The 18,806-nt window shown below is 36.3% G+C and overlaps 1 protein-coding gene across 1 annotated transcript in view; it reads left to right on the forward strand.

The window, feature by feature from the left end:
* The window catches only part of PGM2L1 (phosphoglucomutase 2 like 1), a 59,611-nt gene that overhangs the window by 18,996 nt on the left and 21,809 nt on the right, over window positions 1–18,806 (forward strand). The window contains exons 2-5 of the mRNA XM_065944454.1: window positions 11,576–11,743; window positions 13,889–13,995; window positions 14,723–14,807; window positions 17,946–18,029. Of these exons, the coding sequence (XP_065800526.1) occupies window positions 11,576–11,743; window positions 13,889–13,995; window positions 14,723–14,807; window positions 17,946–18,029 (444 nt within the window). The remainder of the gene's footprint in view (window positions 1–11,575; window positions 11,744–13,888; window positions 13,996–14,722; window positions 14,808–17,945; window positions 18,030–18,806) is intronic.

The following is an 18,806-nucleotide window of genomic DNA, read 5'->3' on the forward strand; positions in this document are numbered from 1 at the left end:
GAAATGAAAATGATACCAAAAAAGACACAGTAGATTTTAAAAGAAATTATGGATTTGAAAAATTGCAGTAACCAAAATCAAGAATTCAGTGAATGAATTTAAGAACATTTTTAAAAGATTTGAAGAGAGAATTACTAAACTAGAAGATGGAAAATATATAGAATGAAGGATGGATTGACCAAAGGATGGAGAGGAAAATAAAGGAGAATGTAAGACTTAAGATCATACAGTGAAAAAGTTCTAGTTCAGTTCAGTTGCTCACTCATGTCTAACTCTTTGCGACCCCATGGACTGCAGCACACCAGGCTTCCCTGTCCATCACCAGCTCCCAGAGCCTACTCAGACTCATGTCCATCAAGTCAGTGATACCATCCAACCATCTCATCCTCTGTCGTCCCCTTCTCCTCCCACCTTCAGTCTTTCCCAGCATCAGGGTCTTCTCCAATGAAGCAGTTTTTCATGTCAGGTGGCCAACATATAGGAGTTTCAGCTTCAGCATCCATTCTTCCAATGAATATTCAGGACTGATTTTCTTTAGGATGAACTGGTTGGATCTCCTTGCAGTCCAAGGGACTGTCAAGAGTCTTCTCCAACACCACAGTTCAAAAGCATCAATTCTTTGGTGCCCAGCTTTCTTTATAGTCCAGCTCTTACATCCATATATGATTACTGGAAAAACCATAGCTTTGACTAGATGTTTAGAATCAAACCCCATACCCTCCAGAGATGTTTAGAGGGCTCAAACAAAACCTTGTGTGGAAAAGTTCTAACATACATATAATTGAAATCTCTTAAGAAGAGGGAAGAAAATGAACTAGAAACAATATTGGAAGAGATAATAGCTGTGAAGTTTCCTAAGCTGGTGAATGACACAAATCCACAGATAAAAGAGTTTGGGGTTAATTTGTATTGTCTAAACTTTTCCCTCCAATTTTATGATCCTTCTGTATAAGGAAATAAAGAAATTTAAAGGTTAATCACCACTAAAAAAGAATAGTCTGTTTCTTCTTAGTTTTATTTTTCTGTGTATTTGTATGTATCCATTTTATAAATCTGGAATCATATTGCACATAGGGTATATATACTTTTCCCCTTAATATATCATGAATTTTTCCTATATCCTAGAATTCTAAAGTGATTTTTAGTATACTATTCTAATGTACTATTACATCATACTTTTTATTTAACCAGTTTTCTATTGGATATATAGTTTGCTTATAATTATTTTGTTATTGACATAATAACAAATTTTATATCTTCATGATTAAATTTTGACATGCATCAATGATTTTTTCCCCCTTGGTATACATTTCTAAAAATACTGGATCAAAGGCTATTTAATATTTAAGCTATTTATAGCATTGGTAATTTGTCATCTGAGATATATCAACTTATAGCAATAGAATGGGAGAGACTAGAGATCTCTTCAAGAAAATTAGAGATACCAAGGGAACATTTCATGCAAAGATGAGCACAATAAAGGACAGAAATGATATGAACGTAACAGAAGCAGAAGATATTAAGAAGAGGTGGCAAGAATACACAGAAGAGCTGTACAAAAAAGATCTTCACAACACAGATAACCACGATGATTTGATCACTCACCTAGAGGCAGACATCGTGGAATGCAGTCAAGTGGGCCTTACAAAGCATCACTATGAACAAAGCTAGTAGAGGTGATGGAATTCCAGATCCCAAAAGATGATGCTGTGAAAGTGTTGCACTCAATATGCCAGTAAACCTGGAAAACTCAGCAGTAGGCACAGGACTGGGACAGGTCAGTTTTCATTACAATCCCAAAGAAAGGCAATGCCAAAGAATGCTCAAACTACTGCACAGTTGCACTCATCTCACATGCTGGTAAAGTAATGCTCAAAATTCTCCAAGCCAGGCTTCAACAGTACATGAACCATGAACTTCCACATGTTAAGCTGGATTTAGAAAGGGCAGAGGAACCAGAGATCAAATTGCCAACATCTATTGGATCATCAAAAAAGCGAGAGTTCCAGAAAAATATCTGCTTTATTGACTACACCAAAGCCTTTGACTGTGTGTGTCACAACAAATTGGAAAACTCTTTAAGAGATAGGAATACCAGACCATCTGACCTGCCTCCTGAGAAATCTGTATGCAGGTTAGGAAACAACATTTAGAAATGGACATGGACCAATAGACTGGTTCCAAATCGGGAAAGGGTTACATCAAGGCTTTATGTTGTCATCCTGCTTATTTAACTTATATGCAGAGTACATCATGAAAAACGCTGGGCTGGATGAAGCACAAGCTGGAATCAGGATTGCCGGGAGAAATATCAATAAACCTCAGACATGCAGATGACACCCTTATGGCAGAAAGTGAAGAACTAAAGAGCCTCTTGATGAAAGTGAAGGAGGAGAGTGAAAAAGTAGGCTTAGAGCTCAACATTTAGAAAACTAAGATCATGGCATCCAGTCCCATCACTTCATGGCAAATAGATGGGAAAACAATGGAAACAGTGACAGACTTTATTTTGGGGGGCTCCAAAATCACTGCAAATGGTGATTGCAGCCATGAAATAAAAAGACGCTTGCTCCTTGGAAGAAAATCTATGACCAACCTAGACAGCATATTAAAAAGCAGAGACATTACTTTGTCAACAAAGGTCTGTCTAGTCAAAGCTATAGTCTTCCAGTAGTCTTGTTTGGACATGAGAGTTGGATTATAAAGAAAGCTGAGTGCCAAAGAATTGATGCTTTTGAACTGTGATGTTGGAGAAGACTCTTGAGAATCCCTTGGACTGCAAGGAGATCCAACCAGTCCATCCTAAACGAGATCAGTCCTGGGTGTTCATTGAACGGACTGATGCTGAAGCTGAAACTCCAATACTTTGGCCACTTGATGCGAAGAACCAACTCACTGGAGAAGACCCTGAGGCTGGAAAAGATTTAAGGCAGGAGGAGAAGGGGACAACAGAGGATGAAATGGTTGGATGGCATCACTGACTCGACAGACATGAGTTTGAATAGGCTCCGGGAGTTGGTGTTGGACATGGAAGTCTAGCGTCTTGTAGTCCAGGACTACAAGAGTTGGACAAGATTGAGTGACTACACTAAGTATAATCCCTTTATGAAAGATTGTATTTTTCATATGTATATTTTCCATCATATGTATGAAATATTATATTGCTCTGTATAATTTTTTGGTATCCTATGCATTTTTATTTTTTGTATCATATATACATATCCCATCTCACATGCTGTACCTTTGGTATACCTTATTTGAAAGGTAGGATCTTTAGTTTCTCCCTGACACATGGGGAGACTTTTGTAACAGTCTCCAGAAATACAGAACAGGGGAAGTGAAGCTTCCTGACTTTCTTTTTTTGTTGTTGTTTTTTAATATTTATTATTTATTTATTTGGCCTTCCCATGTGGCACTAGTGGTAAAGAACTCACCTGCCAACACAGGAGACACAAGAGACATGGGTTCAATCCCTGGGTCAAGAAGATCCCATGGAGAAGGAAGTGGCAACGCACTCCGGTATTCTTGCCTGGGAAATCCCATGGACAGAGGAGCCTGGTGGGTTAGAGTTCATGGGGTCGCAAAGAGTCAGATGTGACTGAGTGACTGAGCACAGCACGTTTATTTAGTTGGCTTCACCTGATTTTTAGCTGTAGCATGTGGGATCTCTAGTTGCAGCATGAGAACTCTTAGTTACAGCTTGTGGGATCTAGTTCCCCGACCAGGGATTGAACTCAGGTCCCCTGCATTGGAAGTGTGGAGTCTTAGCCAGTGGAGCACTAGGGAAGTCCTTGAAGCTTCCTGACTTCCAAGGCTAGATCATAAAAGGTAATGTAACTTCCCCCTGGCTTGCTTGTTCTTGAGATCCTTGCCCTTGGAGCCATGTCACGTATGATGACCACTGTAAATATGCAGTTGACAGCCCCAGCTAGCCCCATCCTGACTGTGCCCTTTCTGAATTCATGACCCACAGAAACTATGAGAAATAAATGACTATTGATTAAGCCGCTAAGTTTGGAGTGGTTTGTTACCCCTGCCATTGTAATTAATATACCCTCCCTTCCCAACACTGGTGAAAAATGGTATCTTACTTCAATTTTTATTTCCTTGATTACTGGGAAGAAGCTATTGGTTAGGGAAGTAATAGTTGGCATGCTAGCTATAGATATCATTTCAAACTTAATAAATAAGTCTAATGCTGAAGTCATTATCTCTCTACCCTCAACTTGATCCTTACCCTTTTCCCTCCAATTTCTACTCATATTTCAGTTCAGATATTACTTCTTCCAGTTAACTTTCCTTGGCTCTGCTCTCTATCTTTCAATCCATTCTGGGTTAGAGGCTTATCTTATGTGCTCCTATAGAACCCTGTTACTTACTCCTATTTTAATACTTTTTATATTTGATGGGGTAATTGCCCTTTTACTTATTGTTATGCTTCAGTAGATCTTGAGCTTTACAAGAGCAGAGACACTATCTTGTTCCCTTTAGCGTTTGCTGTGCCTAGCATATAGTGTGTGCTTAAAAAAGGAGATATTTTTAATTAATTCAACAAACATTTGAGTGTCTACTGGGTACCAGGTTCTGTTCTTGATAGCAAAGATACAGTAATAATTAAAACAAAGTAATATTTTGATTGAGCACAAGTAGTATATATTTGTGATTTAATTTAACCTCAGAGATAACATGAAATTATTTTTCCAAAGGCCTTTATCTTAAAAAATACATCCACTTAATTAGAAAATTCTTTTCAATTGGGAATTCTGTTTGATTGCATGGTTACTTAAACCTGTTCTGATATTTTCTTTCTCTAGTATTTATGTTTCCTGAAAGAACATGGCTATTTTATCACTACTTATGATTCTGAGTCAACACATCTTCTGTGTACAAGGTACAGGTTAGCTACTATGGGAGATACAAGGTTGTTGAAAATATGGTCACTGCTATCAACTATGAAGGTACCACCATTATGTAGTTGGGCTTCCCTGGTGGTAAAGAATCCACCTGCCAATGCAGAGAGCTGTGTTCATCTCTAGGTTGGGGAGACTCCCCTGGAGAAAGAAATGGCAACCCACTCCAGTATTCTTGCCTGATAAATCCCATGGACAGAGGAGCCTGGCAGGCTACGGTCCATGGGGTGGCAAAAAGTCGGACACAGCTTAGCTGAGCACATGCCACTATTATGTAAGTGATTACTCTTTTTAAGGAAATTGCTACTATCATCTGTTAACTTTCAATATTAATACTTACTATTGAGTGACATTGCACTTGGGATTGTAGCAAAAATATAAAGCATAGTTATTTTCCCCATACTGTTTGCAAAATAAAGACTTTGATGAATGTTGGTTTAATGTATTAATGGCAAGAATGCTTAGATAGGTAGGAGAAGGAGAAATGATAGGGGATGGAATTCAGTGTATTGAAAAACTACTTTATTGGGAGTCAAAAAGGCTCAACCTTATTTCACATCAGGATGCAACCATCACCTACTGTATTAGGGTACAGTCAAAGCTGTGTAGCAAAGAGTGAAATGTAATGGCTCAAAGCAGAGAGAAGATAATTTCTCTTATAACCTTCAGAGGTCAGTGACTGACCAGGGCTGGTGGAGGGGACCTATGCCAACTTCAAAATGTGACTGCCACTACTGATCCAAAATGGCTTCAAACTGTGGGAAGAAGAATAAGATTTAGGAGAGTGTACACTTAATCCTTTTCAGGGAAAGACCTGAAAATGGAACATATCATTCCCACTTTCATGTCATTGGCCGGAGTTTAGTCACATGGTCACACTTATCTGTAAGGTAGACTGCAGTATAGCCCTTAGCCAGGCTCCCATGAAGTACCCAACTGTATGATTAAAGGAGAGAGAAATAATAGGAGGCATCTAGTAATTGGGTGCTGTTACCAATCTGGGATCCTCAGATTGCTGACTTAACTGTCAACCTTGTAAAGCACCTTGGAAAACATATATGTGTCTGTTTTTCATCCATGTGAAATACTAAGTTCTTTTTGTTTTTGATTGAAATTAGGAGTGTATATGATAGTACTTGAGGAGGGCATGGCATCCCACTCCAGTATTCTTGCCTGGAGAATCCCCATGGAGAGAAGAGCCTGGCAGGCTATAGTCCATGTGGTCACAGAGTCAGACACAACTGAGCAACTTAGCACATGGTAGTATTTAAGATACGTTTAACTTTTAGCAATTGGCAATTGTCCTTGATTTAAATTTTTTAAATAAACTGATGTATTTTGTTGGACAAAAATATTTCCAAGTATGAACTTCATTGGAAAAACAATTAAATAGAGAGCAATGAAGAAGTTAAACTATTGACTAGATTCCAAAGTGAATCTAACAATCAAAATGTTAGAGTTTGAAGGGATCTTTTCTTTCTTCTTTTTTTAAAAAAATACATATAGAGAAGCTGTATACCAGAATGAGGTCTTTTCAGATTAAATTCCAACCCCTTTTCAGATTAAATTCCAACCCCTTTTCAGATTAAATTTCAACCCCGAAATTGTACTGATGAGCTTCAGAGAGAAGTGACCTGTCCAAGGACTCATAGTTTATTCGATAGAATACACTGAGTAAAGAACTCAAGGCTTCTAAGTTTTAGTCTGTTAGAGAAACTGACAGCAATATGGAAAGAGGAAGCTCAGCCAGGATACGGCATAAGCCCTGAAGATACAGAGTGAAGTAATTTATTTCAGTCTGCCACCAAAAAAAAGTTTTGAGTGGTATGTGATATTCCTCTGTGAATACTAAACTAGGGCAGGTTAACTGTAGTAGCAAATACTCCAAAATTTGTTGCATATTTGTGAGGTAGGTGGTAGAGGGGAATTTTGCTCTGTGAATCATTTATTCCATCTTGATGCTACGTACTCCTGTAAGTCCTTGGAACACTCTCTCTTTTGTGGGTTGATGGGGAAAGAGAGGATGGGGAGGGGGCGGAGGTGGCTGGTGGTAAGGGAGTGTTTAATGGCCTAGATTGACACACATCTCTTTTACTTAGATCTGTTGACCAAAACTCTGTCACATGATCTCATGTAACTCTAAGGGAGGCTGGAAAATATATTCTAGCTGTGTGCCCAGGAAGAAGAGCAGAACATCATTCCTATTTCTTACAAGGGAGAATACTAGAGTAAATTTATCTGTTCAAAGTACTAGTAATAGATGCTACTGACTAGAGATTTAATACAGTCCCTCACATGATCTCTTACTGTAGAGCTTGAAAAGATAATCTAAAAAGTTATCACACTCTACTGAGAATATAAGGTCTAGGAGGAGGTCAGGTGATTTGTTCCAGGTTATCTAGCTAACCAATTGCAGACTCAAGATCAGAACCACTCTTCCTAGAATCATAAGGTCTGCGGTCTCTTCATTACCCTGCAATAACCTCCTGAACTAGATAACCAACAGTTGGGTTCTTCATTTGTCAAAAAAGGTGAGATGTATCAATAAGTAAAACAGCAACTATTCAAAATGTTTTATTTTGATTACCTTATATGAGAAATATTTTTATTTAAACCTTTATAGAGATATATATTATTATGTCACTGAATGGTCAACGTCAACTCAGCATATGTGCTTTGTGATAAAAAAAAAAAACCCAAGAGTTTAAAAAAAAGACTGTTTATGTAATCTTAAATTTTGAAATAAACTGATTGTTTTTATATTTCACACTAATCTTGGCATAATCAATATTATACTTAAATGGTAACAATGTATTTTTTAAATTTATTTTCTACTTTTGGAGTAGTTAGGATCTTTATTTACTGGATATGATTTTTATGTTCATTTAGTGATTATTATTCAGATTTTATTAAGCCAGTTGTTGTTATTAAGTAAATATCATTTTTTATGATGTGTAGTCATTCAACTTTTCCCCTAAACCAATTTAGTTTACATTTATTTCCATAATTTTTTAAAGATGGAGAAATTAAATTTAGAATTACACCAGGATTAAAAGAAAAAAAATTATTGCTTTAACAAGAGTATATTTTGGACTCAGTCAGGAAACATCTGGTTTGGAAAACATATCTGCTTCAGGACTCTACACTTGGATCTCCAAGCTGGCTGACCCTCAGAAGTAAATGTCAGTTGCACTCACCCTTCAGATTTTCAGATTGCAGTTTCCTATTTTAACTTGTCTAGAAATAAACTAGAAAAAAATAAATTTTTTTCTCTGATAGTTAATGTAAAGCTGATGTTTACTGTTTAGACACTCATCTCTACCAGAAATATTTAAAAGTGTTATTTACAGTTTTGTAATTTTAAATATATTTGAGTTACTAAAAAATCAGTTTTATATATTGTCACCTGTTTAGATGCTTAACAATATTAATATTTGGAATTGTTAATATATCTATTCTTTCTTCAGATTACAGGCTTCCTAAGAACCAAGAATTACATTAGAACTGGTTGTGATGTATAACAGAAAATACTTTTAGGCTTTATTCTAGTAATTGTGCAATTAAATATTAGGAAGTGTACTCAGTAACCTAATAGCATTAATGTCTGGTGATCATTTTTTAATTTATATAGCTATAATAGAAAGGAATATTATTTGCTTCATAGCTGGAGTTAATTATTGTTAGAAGTATTATTAACCTGCCCTACATAATTATTTTGTTTATAGTGAGATGGTACAGGCTTTAGAAATAGAGGAAAACAATAGAATGGGAAAGACTAGCGATCTCTTCAAGAAAATTAGAGCTACCAAGGGAACATTTCATGCAAAGGTGGGCTCAATAAAGGACAGAAATGGCAGGGACCTAACAGAAGCAGAAGATGTTAAGAAGAGGCGGCAAGAATACACAGAAGAACTATACAAAAAAGATCTTCACAACCCAGATAACCACGATGGTGTGATCACTCACCTAAAGCCAGACATCCTGGAATGCGAAATCAAGTGGGCTTTAGAAAGCATCACTATGAACAAAGGTAGTGGAGGTGATGAAATTCCAGTTAAGCTATTTCAAATCCTAAAAGATGATACTGTGAAAGTGTTGCACTCAATATGCCAGCAAATTTGGAAAACTCAGCAGTGGCCACAGGACTGGAAAAGGTCAGTTTTCATTCCAATCCCAAAGAAAGGCAATGCCAAAGAATACTCAAACTACCGCACAACTGCACTCATCTCACACGCAAGTAAAGTAATGCTCAAAATTCTCCAAGCCAGGCTTCAGCAATACATGAACCGTGAACTTCCAGATGTTCAAGCTGAATTTAGAAAAGACAGAGGAACCAGAGATCAAATTGCCAACATCCACTGGATCATCGAAAAAGCAAGAGAGTTCCAGAAAAAAGCCACCTGATGGGAAGAAACAACTCAGAAAAGACTCTGATGCTGGGAAAGATTGAAGGTGGGAGGAAAAGGGGATGACAGAGGATGAGATGGTTGGATGACATCACTGACTCAATGGATATGAGTTTGAGTAGGCTCTGGGAGTTGGTGATGATGGACAGGGAGGCCTGGCATCCTGCAATCCATGGGGTCGCAAAGAGTCGGACACGACTAAGCAATTCAACTGAACTGAACAGGCTTTAGAGCTGGATCAACCTGGATTCAGATCCTGTCTAAACTGGCAAAATTAGCTCAGTGTTATGAGGCTCTCTCTCTAAATCTTAATCTCTTCATCAATATGATGGTAATAATACTACTAGTAGTAAGATACTGCAATGAATATTCTTGTATGAATGAATCTTGTTCATTTGAGCATATTACTGTGGACAGAAATCTATGGGCCAAAAGGCATGTGCAGTTTGATACTGATATTTGCTGCAAAATCTCTCTAAAAAGATTATCCTAATTTCAGTGTGACTAACTGTATGATACTGCCTTGTACCCTGTATAGTGCTGGAGTATTTTAGTCTTTTCATTTTTGTTTTTCTTATACCTATTTTTAAATGTTAATCCTCTTCAAATCTCTTTGACCTCTGTATCAAATTTGGTGGTATGATACAGACATTGGAATAATATATAGTAGCCCAGATAATTTTATTGTTTAGATTTTTCTCTTAATAGCTATTTATATTTTAATAGTAACTCTGTATTTGTTAGTTTGTGCCATATATGAAATAGAGACTCCTTAAGTCAAGAAATACTCACACACTCTCTCTCTCTCTCTATATATATATATATGTATGTATACATACATTTTTATCATCCATCTAGTTTAAGCATATTACAATTTCAGCTAATCAAAATTTCCATGTCTTCTCATTAGTTTTTGGCATGGATCCCAATAACTTTAATTTTCACCATTACTAGAATACTTTTTTGTTTAAATTATATAGTAACATGATTTTATTTCTCTATAAGTGCAAATATATTCTAATATTTAGTATCTTCCATACATCTTGGCTTATCATTCTGAATATTCATTATCATTATATAGACTGTAGATATAGACAATCTAAGAAGTTAGTAAGGACTAAATCCATATTATGTATGGTAATGGAAGAGAGAAGTTATGTTTTACCTTATTATTTTTGACTCTTTCTCCTAAAAATAAAATACTGGAAAATTCCATTTAAGTTTTATTCTTATTTATAATTACAATTCAATTCAAAACTTGCTACTCACTTGTGAAGCCCTATTTTCAGTTATAGGCATCCTGAACTTTATGAAAATAACTTGAAGTATGTGCTAATGAAATAGGAATCCTAAAATGAAGGTGTTGGCAAGTCTTGCTTCACAAGCCAAGTTTGAACTGAACTTTCATTCTCATTCTTAAACAAGCCCACATTTAAACTTAAGATCTTTTTATGGTCAGTTTTTGCTATAGATAAATTGAAGTTTTCTGTGATTTTAAAGAGCAGTAAGGCTTATCTGCGACTTCCCAGTTGGTGCAGTGATAAAGAATCCACCTGCCAATGCAGGAAATGCAAGAGACATGGGTTCAGTCTCTGGGTGGGGAAGATCCCCTGGATGAATAAATGGCAACCCATCCAGTATTCTTGCCTGGAAAACCCCATGGACAGAGGAACCTGGCAGGGTATAGTCTATGGGGTGTCAAAGAGTTGAACATGACTGAGTACATACACATGCACACACACAAGGCTTATCTGATCATTTTGAATTATAGATGTTTAGTAAGTATTTAACAGGCATGTTGTGATAACATTTATTTAATAGCTTCCACATTTCTTTTAAAACTTAACATAGTTGGTAATAATTGATATCATTTTTGACTAAGTTTTCTTTTGGGTCCATAGCTCTTAAGGTTGTCAGTTTGTTAAAAATTTCTCAAATACAGTATTTTAAAAATATGATTAGAGATATATAAACCATATATATCTGGGTCTGGCCACTTTGGGGACTCAGTAAATAGCAGGTGTCTTTTTTATTACTCTTGTTGCTCAGTTGCTCAGTCATGTCCAACTCTTTGCGACCCCATGGACTGCAGCATGCCAGGCTTCCCTATATACTAATATTATTAAGTAGCATTGTGAAATTTATAGTGAATGCAGAACCTTGTAATATATGAATAAAACTTATTGGCTCCTCAGAAGGGCTTCCTATTAGGACTCTACTTGTGATTCTGATTAAGTTTTAATGCATTTTTTTTAATAGAATCCAAAAACAAAAGAGCAAATTGAAAATCTGTTAAGGAATGGGATGAACAAGGAGCTGCGAGACAGGCTTTGTTGCCGAATGACTTTTGGAACTGCAGGACTTCGTTCTGCTATGGGGGCAGGATTTTGCTATATTAATGATCTTACAGTAATACAATCAACACAGGTAAGTATTATTGTTATATGTGTATTTTTTTTTGCTGTTTTTTGCTTTATAAATTAGGGTTTTTTTTTAAAAAATAGTAAAAAAGCTTTATATCCAGCAAGATACTTTCTTACAAATAAAAAATGTAATATAAATTCTGACCTTTGGTCTTACACAAGACTCATCTTAGAGGTCATCTATGTATCTTTAGGGTCACAGACTGATGTTCTGGTTACTTTGGTTGCCATTGTCAACTTCTTGACAGTATTACTTCGCATTTCAAACCAGGAAATGGTTATTGACATTTTCATTTAATACAAAGAAGCACACTTAGATAGAAGATGATCTATTTTGGCATGTGGCCACTGATAAAGGTTAACCAGAGTATTTGGAAATTTTGGTTGAAAATATTTCCATTTAACATGGCTTTCCATATAATTTGAGAGTTAAGACAGTGTTGATATGATTCAATTTGTTTTATTTCTCCCCATTTTTATGCAATTTATTCTAGAAACCATTCTCTTGCCAGTGAATCATCTTTAACTATTTCAGGGAGCTCCACTTTGGAGACCAAAATACATTTAGCGTATACTAAAAATAGTCCTAAACTACAGAATTGCTCAGTAGATATAATTCTAACCAATACTGGCAAACAATAAATCTTATTCTGAGGAAATTCTTTAAATTCAGTGGCTAATGCAGGGGTTTGGGAACAAACAATGACAAGATGACTGAATAGTAGGATACTTACTGGCTCCTGTCTCCATCCCTTTTCTTTTCTTGATAAAGAAATGCTTCAGTTAGATCTTTTTTATATGTTGGGTTTCCTCATAAGATTTCATTTTGACTGAAGACTCCTTGACTTTACAAAAAGGAGTGGAGGAGATGTTTGAAAATCAGTTTCTACAGAAGTACAAAGTTTTACAGGAGCTGAGATTCCAATATGTGAAGTAGGAAAGCCAGATTGAATCGGATTCTTAAACTCTAGCTATTTTTCAGAACCTAGGTATAGTGGGATAAGATAAGATGGATTTTTACACCAAATATAAGATTCTGTGAGATTTTAGGATAGCATCATCATTAGAAATAAATAAGTTGGTCAATTTGGTCTATATTGCGTGCGTGAGTGCATGTGCACACACAGACACACTCACTCATAAGAAGTAGGTTGGGAAGAATAATTACACTTGAAAGAACTGTGAAAGAAGGGTCTAGAAGTCGCTGGAACCTCATTTGGTACTGGCACCATAGTTACTTAGCAATGCCTGCCGTATAGTAGGTCTTCATTAAATTAGTATAACATCGTGAATGAATGGCCTTGGGCAAGTCGTTAAATAGAGCTTCAATCTTATTTGTCTCCTCTTTTTTGGAAGAGATGTTGAACAAAAGAGACAAAAATAAAACTAGTATTTGCATTTCTTTCTTTTTGGGGTTATTGTGAGGATTAAATGTGGCAACATTCTAGAAAGTAGTTTTAAAAGTGTTAGTTTTGTATAGTTGAAAGTGTTTATTAAAGCTAGCATATCATTCATAAAATAGTTAAATGGCTTTGGCTTAGTGTGATGTTTTCAATATTAATACTTTATTCCACTTTTTGTCTCCTTTGGTGCAGATTTTCCTTGTTTATAAGATTTTCTTTGTGATTTTAAAACTAAGGAATGGGATCAACCATCTTAAGAAATATTTTAATGAAGGTTTATATTGCTGATTTTTAATGTTTATGTCATAAACAGATCAACTCTTATGGTTAGCTTCAATCTTATGATTTAGTAAGACCTAAAATGGTCAAACTTCCATTCTCTAGAGCCTTAATGCAAACAGCAATTTCTTTTGGTTCTTCAAACAGTTGTTTTTTTCTTTTTTTAGCATACTGACTTTCATGTCCCATCATTTTTCCCCTAATGTTTTATGCATTGTATTAGATTTAACAGTTACTTGATATTTCTGTGTATCAAATGTGTCCAAAACTTCAGGAAACGGGTGTTTGTCATCTCAGATTTGAGGATTGAAGATTGTTGCACTCATGTTGGTGAACACAGGCAAAATGAGGAGGCCAGTTCCCTGGGAGCCAATTAGCTGCACACCACACATAAAAAGCATAGACTTTAAGTCACTGAAAATGCAGGCATTACTCAGGAATTAATCTTTTCTATTTATCTGCTTCAGGGGATGTACAAATACCTTGAGAGATGTTTCTCAGACTTCAAGCAAAGAGGCTTTGTAGTTGGGTATGACACCCGAGGTCAAGTAACTAGCAGCTGCAGCAGCCAGAGGTACAGTATTAATTGTTTCAGAGATTAAACTGGATTGGAATAAAATCTGAAAAAAAAATTTATGCCCAGTAATAGGAGTTCTGAAACAGGAAACTGTCCAAAAAATGTGATCACATGCTGGTGTTTATTTAGAGCTGAAACGTAAGCATTTCAAAGGTAACCTTTGATTTTTACAGAAAAGAGTAAATTTTTAAATATTTAAAGTTAGTATTTAGAATGACATCATAGATTATCTTATGATTTTATTATTTTGGCAAAAGCACTGGGTAGCAATATTATGTAAGTTGTATTCTCTCATTATAGTCCCACTTTATTAGATTTAGCATATTTTCACACATAGCTAATCATGATCTAGTGATACTTTTTTTAGGGGGTAAATCACTATATTGTGTTTATCAAAATCTCTGGTTTCACTTTCTTCCATGTTTTTTGCCTTTTGCAAAAGGCAAATTTTATTTCTTAGTAAAATAGCCACCAAAAGCTGAATCAGGAAGGAGGAGGAAATTAAAATGTCAATTCTGTTCCTTGTTAAAGTTCCTTTTAAAAAATCTTGTTTATTAACATTTTAAAGTTGGAGCATGAAGTTTAAATAACTAGTGATTATAAGAATTCATTAGATTAGATTGCCGTATATTCAGAACAATTGTAATGCATTTATTTTGTGGGAGGTTGATTTTTTTAAGTATGGTAAGCTAAGGACCAAGTGAAATCTCTGTCCCTTTTTCAGGCTTGCTAAGCTCACTGCTGCAGTATTACTGGCCAAAGATGTTCCTGTGTATCTTTTTTCAAGATATGTTCCTACACCTTTCGTAGTAAGTGTTATATCATTGATCATACAGATTGCTGCTCTTGAAAAAGTATTTCTTAAATCAAACAGGGCTCAAATCTTTGTCATGCATAAAGTTCTATATTAAATGATACAAAGGACCTAACGAAAACAAATATTGCTCTGACTTTATTTTCATTCAACACACATGTGTTGAACCACCTAAGAATTTGATCTAAAACAAGTTGATAAGTCTACAGTCATGGCAGGATATTTTAATATTCTTCAGAAACAGATTTATCAAGCAGGCAAAAATTACTATAAAACACTCACTTGAGTGTTTTATTCCTTCTTTAAAAATTCAAGAGTGTGAACCGTGCTTGCTTCTTGTCATTTAACTTAATAATGCTGCTGCTGCTAAGTCGCTTCAGTTGTGGCCAATTCTGTGCGACCCCATAGACGGCAGCCCTCCAGGCTCCCCCGTCCCTGGGATTCTCCAGGCAAGAACACTGGATGGGTTGCCATTTCCTTCTCCAATGCATGAAAGTGAAAAGTGAAAGTGAAGTCGCTCAGTCGTGTCCAACTCTTAGCGACCCCATGGACTGCAGCCTACCAGGCTCCTCCATCCATGGGATTCTCCAGGCAAGAGTACTGGAGTGGTGTGCCATTGCCTTCTCCTAACTTAACAATGAGTGTGCATCTTTTCTATGCCTTGGTGAATTATCAAATTCCCTTCCAAGTCTGGATTAACTTTCCACATTTTATCTTTTGCACATTCAATGTCATAAAATGTTTTTGAGAATTCCTTTTTTGCCAGTATCACTTACTCTAGGACAACCTCATCGTTCTCATCACAACCACATCCTTAACTTATATCCATACATTCACCTTCACTAAGCTGGTCTGATTGCCTATCTAGAGTCTCTTGAATGATAGCAGTGTCAGTGTTCCCAGTTATTTTTCTGTAACTCCATTTATGATTGATTCAAATGTTACCTCCACCATTATCACTTTTTGCTTCTTTGCTGCACTTTCATCTTTGTTGGCCATTTCCTAATTTCAGTCATCCAGTTTTGCAAAACTACCACATGAGTTATCTCTGGGAGCTAAAGAGGCAACACAGCTATATGTTTTGCTGTCTGTGCAATAGTTCACAGATGCACAGTGACCACCAGTGACATGATCAGTTACTAATCATGATGGATCTCATATATACATAGTTGTTTCAGACTGAAGAGCTAGGAGCCAAGTTTTTACTTGATATAGTTACAGCATAGGCAACTGAAATTTGAGCATGTTTTTGGGAGACTGCTATTAGTTACTTAAACATGGTATCAGAAATTTATGTGTATTGGAACTTTACAAAGCAAGGACTGTCTGGATTTTAAAATGAGCAGCAATGAAAACACTAAGTAGGAAAAAAACTATGAGATATAACTAAAGCTCTACTTAAAGGGAAATTTATAGTCTTGATGAATATATTAGGAAAAAAAATTTTAAGTAATGAACTAAGATTTTAATTTAGTATGTTAGGATAAAAACAGAATAAATCCAAATAAAATTTTAAAAATGATGATACAAGGAAAAATCAGCTAAATAGAAAATAAAGAAAAGGAGGGAATCAACAAAAGCAAGAGTTGGCTTTCTGAAGAGACAAATAGCAAAATAGACCTTTTGGCAAGGGTGCTGAAGAAAAATAGAGAAAAAACAATCCCAGGTGGCTCAGATGGTAAAGAATCCACCTGCAATGTGGGAGACCTGGGTTCGATCCCTGGGTTGGGAAGATCCCCTGGAGGAAGGCATGGCAACCTACTCAAGTATTCTTGCCTAGAGAGTCCCCACGGACAGAGGAGCCTTGTGGGCTACAGTTCATGGGGTCACAAAGAGTTGGACATGACTGAGCGACTAAGAACAGATTAAGAAAACCACAGTATTCTGAACGTGATGCAAATAAATGTGAAACTTAGGAGAATTGGCCAATTTTCTTGAATGATTAATACATCAAAGCTGATAAGAAATAGAAAACCTGAACAGACCTGTAGTCATTAAAGAAATTGAACTGATTTTTATTAATTTTCTCAAAATAAAAATGTCAGGTCTACATGATTTTGTTGGCAAGTTTTACCAATTGTTAGATGATTAGATAATGTCTCCATAATCTGTTACTAGTGATTTATTGGACATATATGGAGTGGATCAAAGAATTGAAGGAATTTTTAAACAATTAGCTCTAATAAATTACAGAAATTAAGAAGGGCCTAGATATGTTGAACATTTTTGTAGGAGTCTGCCTCTGGGTTACCATTTCCAACTGTAACTATGTGTTGGCCTTCCTCTCTTATTGCAAGTGGATCTGCTCTGGCCGCTAGGGAAGTTGTTTTTGGCACTCTTTATCACCATGTCTTTGAGTCAGAGGAAATCTACTTACAGCAAAAACATCTTGGAGAAGAATTGGGTCTTATGAGCCAGTCTCTGAGTTAAATCATCAAAGGAATAGGTTACTATAGTCAGATCAGTGTCACGTGCCCAATTCCCCCATGGCCAGGAGGAGAGAAGTTGGATGTGATGGTAGAATGGAGGAACATCTTAGGCAAATAATAACTGTGATGAAAAAGGGAAATTCAACCTGGGAATTAACTTTGGGAGAAATGGTAAATTGATTTTTATATGCTATAGAGGCCACAGAGTGTATGTAAAGATCTTCAAATCAAAAGGCAAGAGACCTGTTTCATGCTTATGTAATTCTCCCTTATGATTACCTAATATTGAATAAACAGTGTACAGTATGTAAAATATGATAGATTAGATGATTTCTAAATTTGCTTCCAAGTCTAATATTTTATGATTAGATTCCCCTCTCATATCTCCAGAGTTTGGTGGAATATCTGGCATATAGTAGGTATTTGTTAAATATTTCTTAAAGGAACAAAATAATTATAAGACTAAGTTAAATGAGGCTAGGGGGAAAAAAGCATTCAGTCTAACAGTTAGGTGGTTACTGATGACCTAATAGGTGGCTTTAGTTATAGCTTTAGTTATATCCCATGTAGTGAACCTGGAGTTGATTATTAAGATTTTAGGCTATTTATATTTTAATGCTTTTCCAGTTATATAATCAAAGTTATTCTTGTGTCAAATGTATGAGTAGCTAGAAAACAGAATTACAGTATTATTGCTTTTTTAGCCATATGCAGTCCAGGAACTCAAAGCAGTTGCAGGTGTGATGATTACGGCATCTCACAACCGCAAAGAAGACAATGGATACAAGGTAAACCTTGGACTCTTCCTCTTTGGTTATTTCATAGTTCTTATTTTATTTAAATAGTACGTGCTGATTATATTTTCTACAATGGGAAGCAGGGTTAGACATTGGAAACAGAAAGATAAAAACACTGAGGCTGCCCCTCAGAGAATGGCTTCCCAGGTGACTCAGTGGGTAAAGAATCTGCCTGCAATGCAGGAGACACAGGAGATGTGGATTCAATTCCTGGGTCAGGGAGATCACCTGGAGAAGGGCAGGGCAACCCACTCCAGTATTCTTGCCTGGAGAATCCCATGGACAGAGAAACCTGGTGGGCTACAGTCCATAGGGTCAGAAAGAGTCGGACACAATTGAAGCTACTGAGTAGCACCACCACTCAAAGAATGTGTATCCTTACTGGCCTTTATTACATCTCAATGTGTATTATTGTCCTTTATATACTTATGTACTATTACAAAAGTCTCTTCAGTGGTCTTTTTACTTCTGATATCTTACTGCCCTTGATTTCCCTAGCCCATCCCAAATCATCCTCTCTACCATTTCAGAGATAAAATTATTTTGTACCAAGAACTTGAAGAATGAGTGGTAGTTTGAAGGAAGAGAGCTGGAGGAATGGTACTTTGACCTCATTCTCCTCCTTCCCCTCCAGTCTTCTGCTGGGACTCCCTACTGGCCACAGAATCTGTTTGACATGTCAGGCTTCATGGCAGAAGTGGGGTGGGGAAGGGTGACGAGTGCTCAGAAGGGGCAAACAGAAGATACAGCAGTGTTGAACCAGCGTTT

Source organism: Muntiacus reevesi, chromosome 9, assembly GCF_963930625.1.
Source record: "Muntiacus reevesi chromosome 9, mMunRee1.1, whole genome shotgun sequence".
NCBI lineage: Eukaryota > Metazoa > Chordata > Mammalia > Artiodactyla > Cervidae > Muntiacus > Muntiacus reevesi.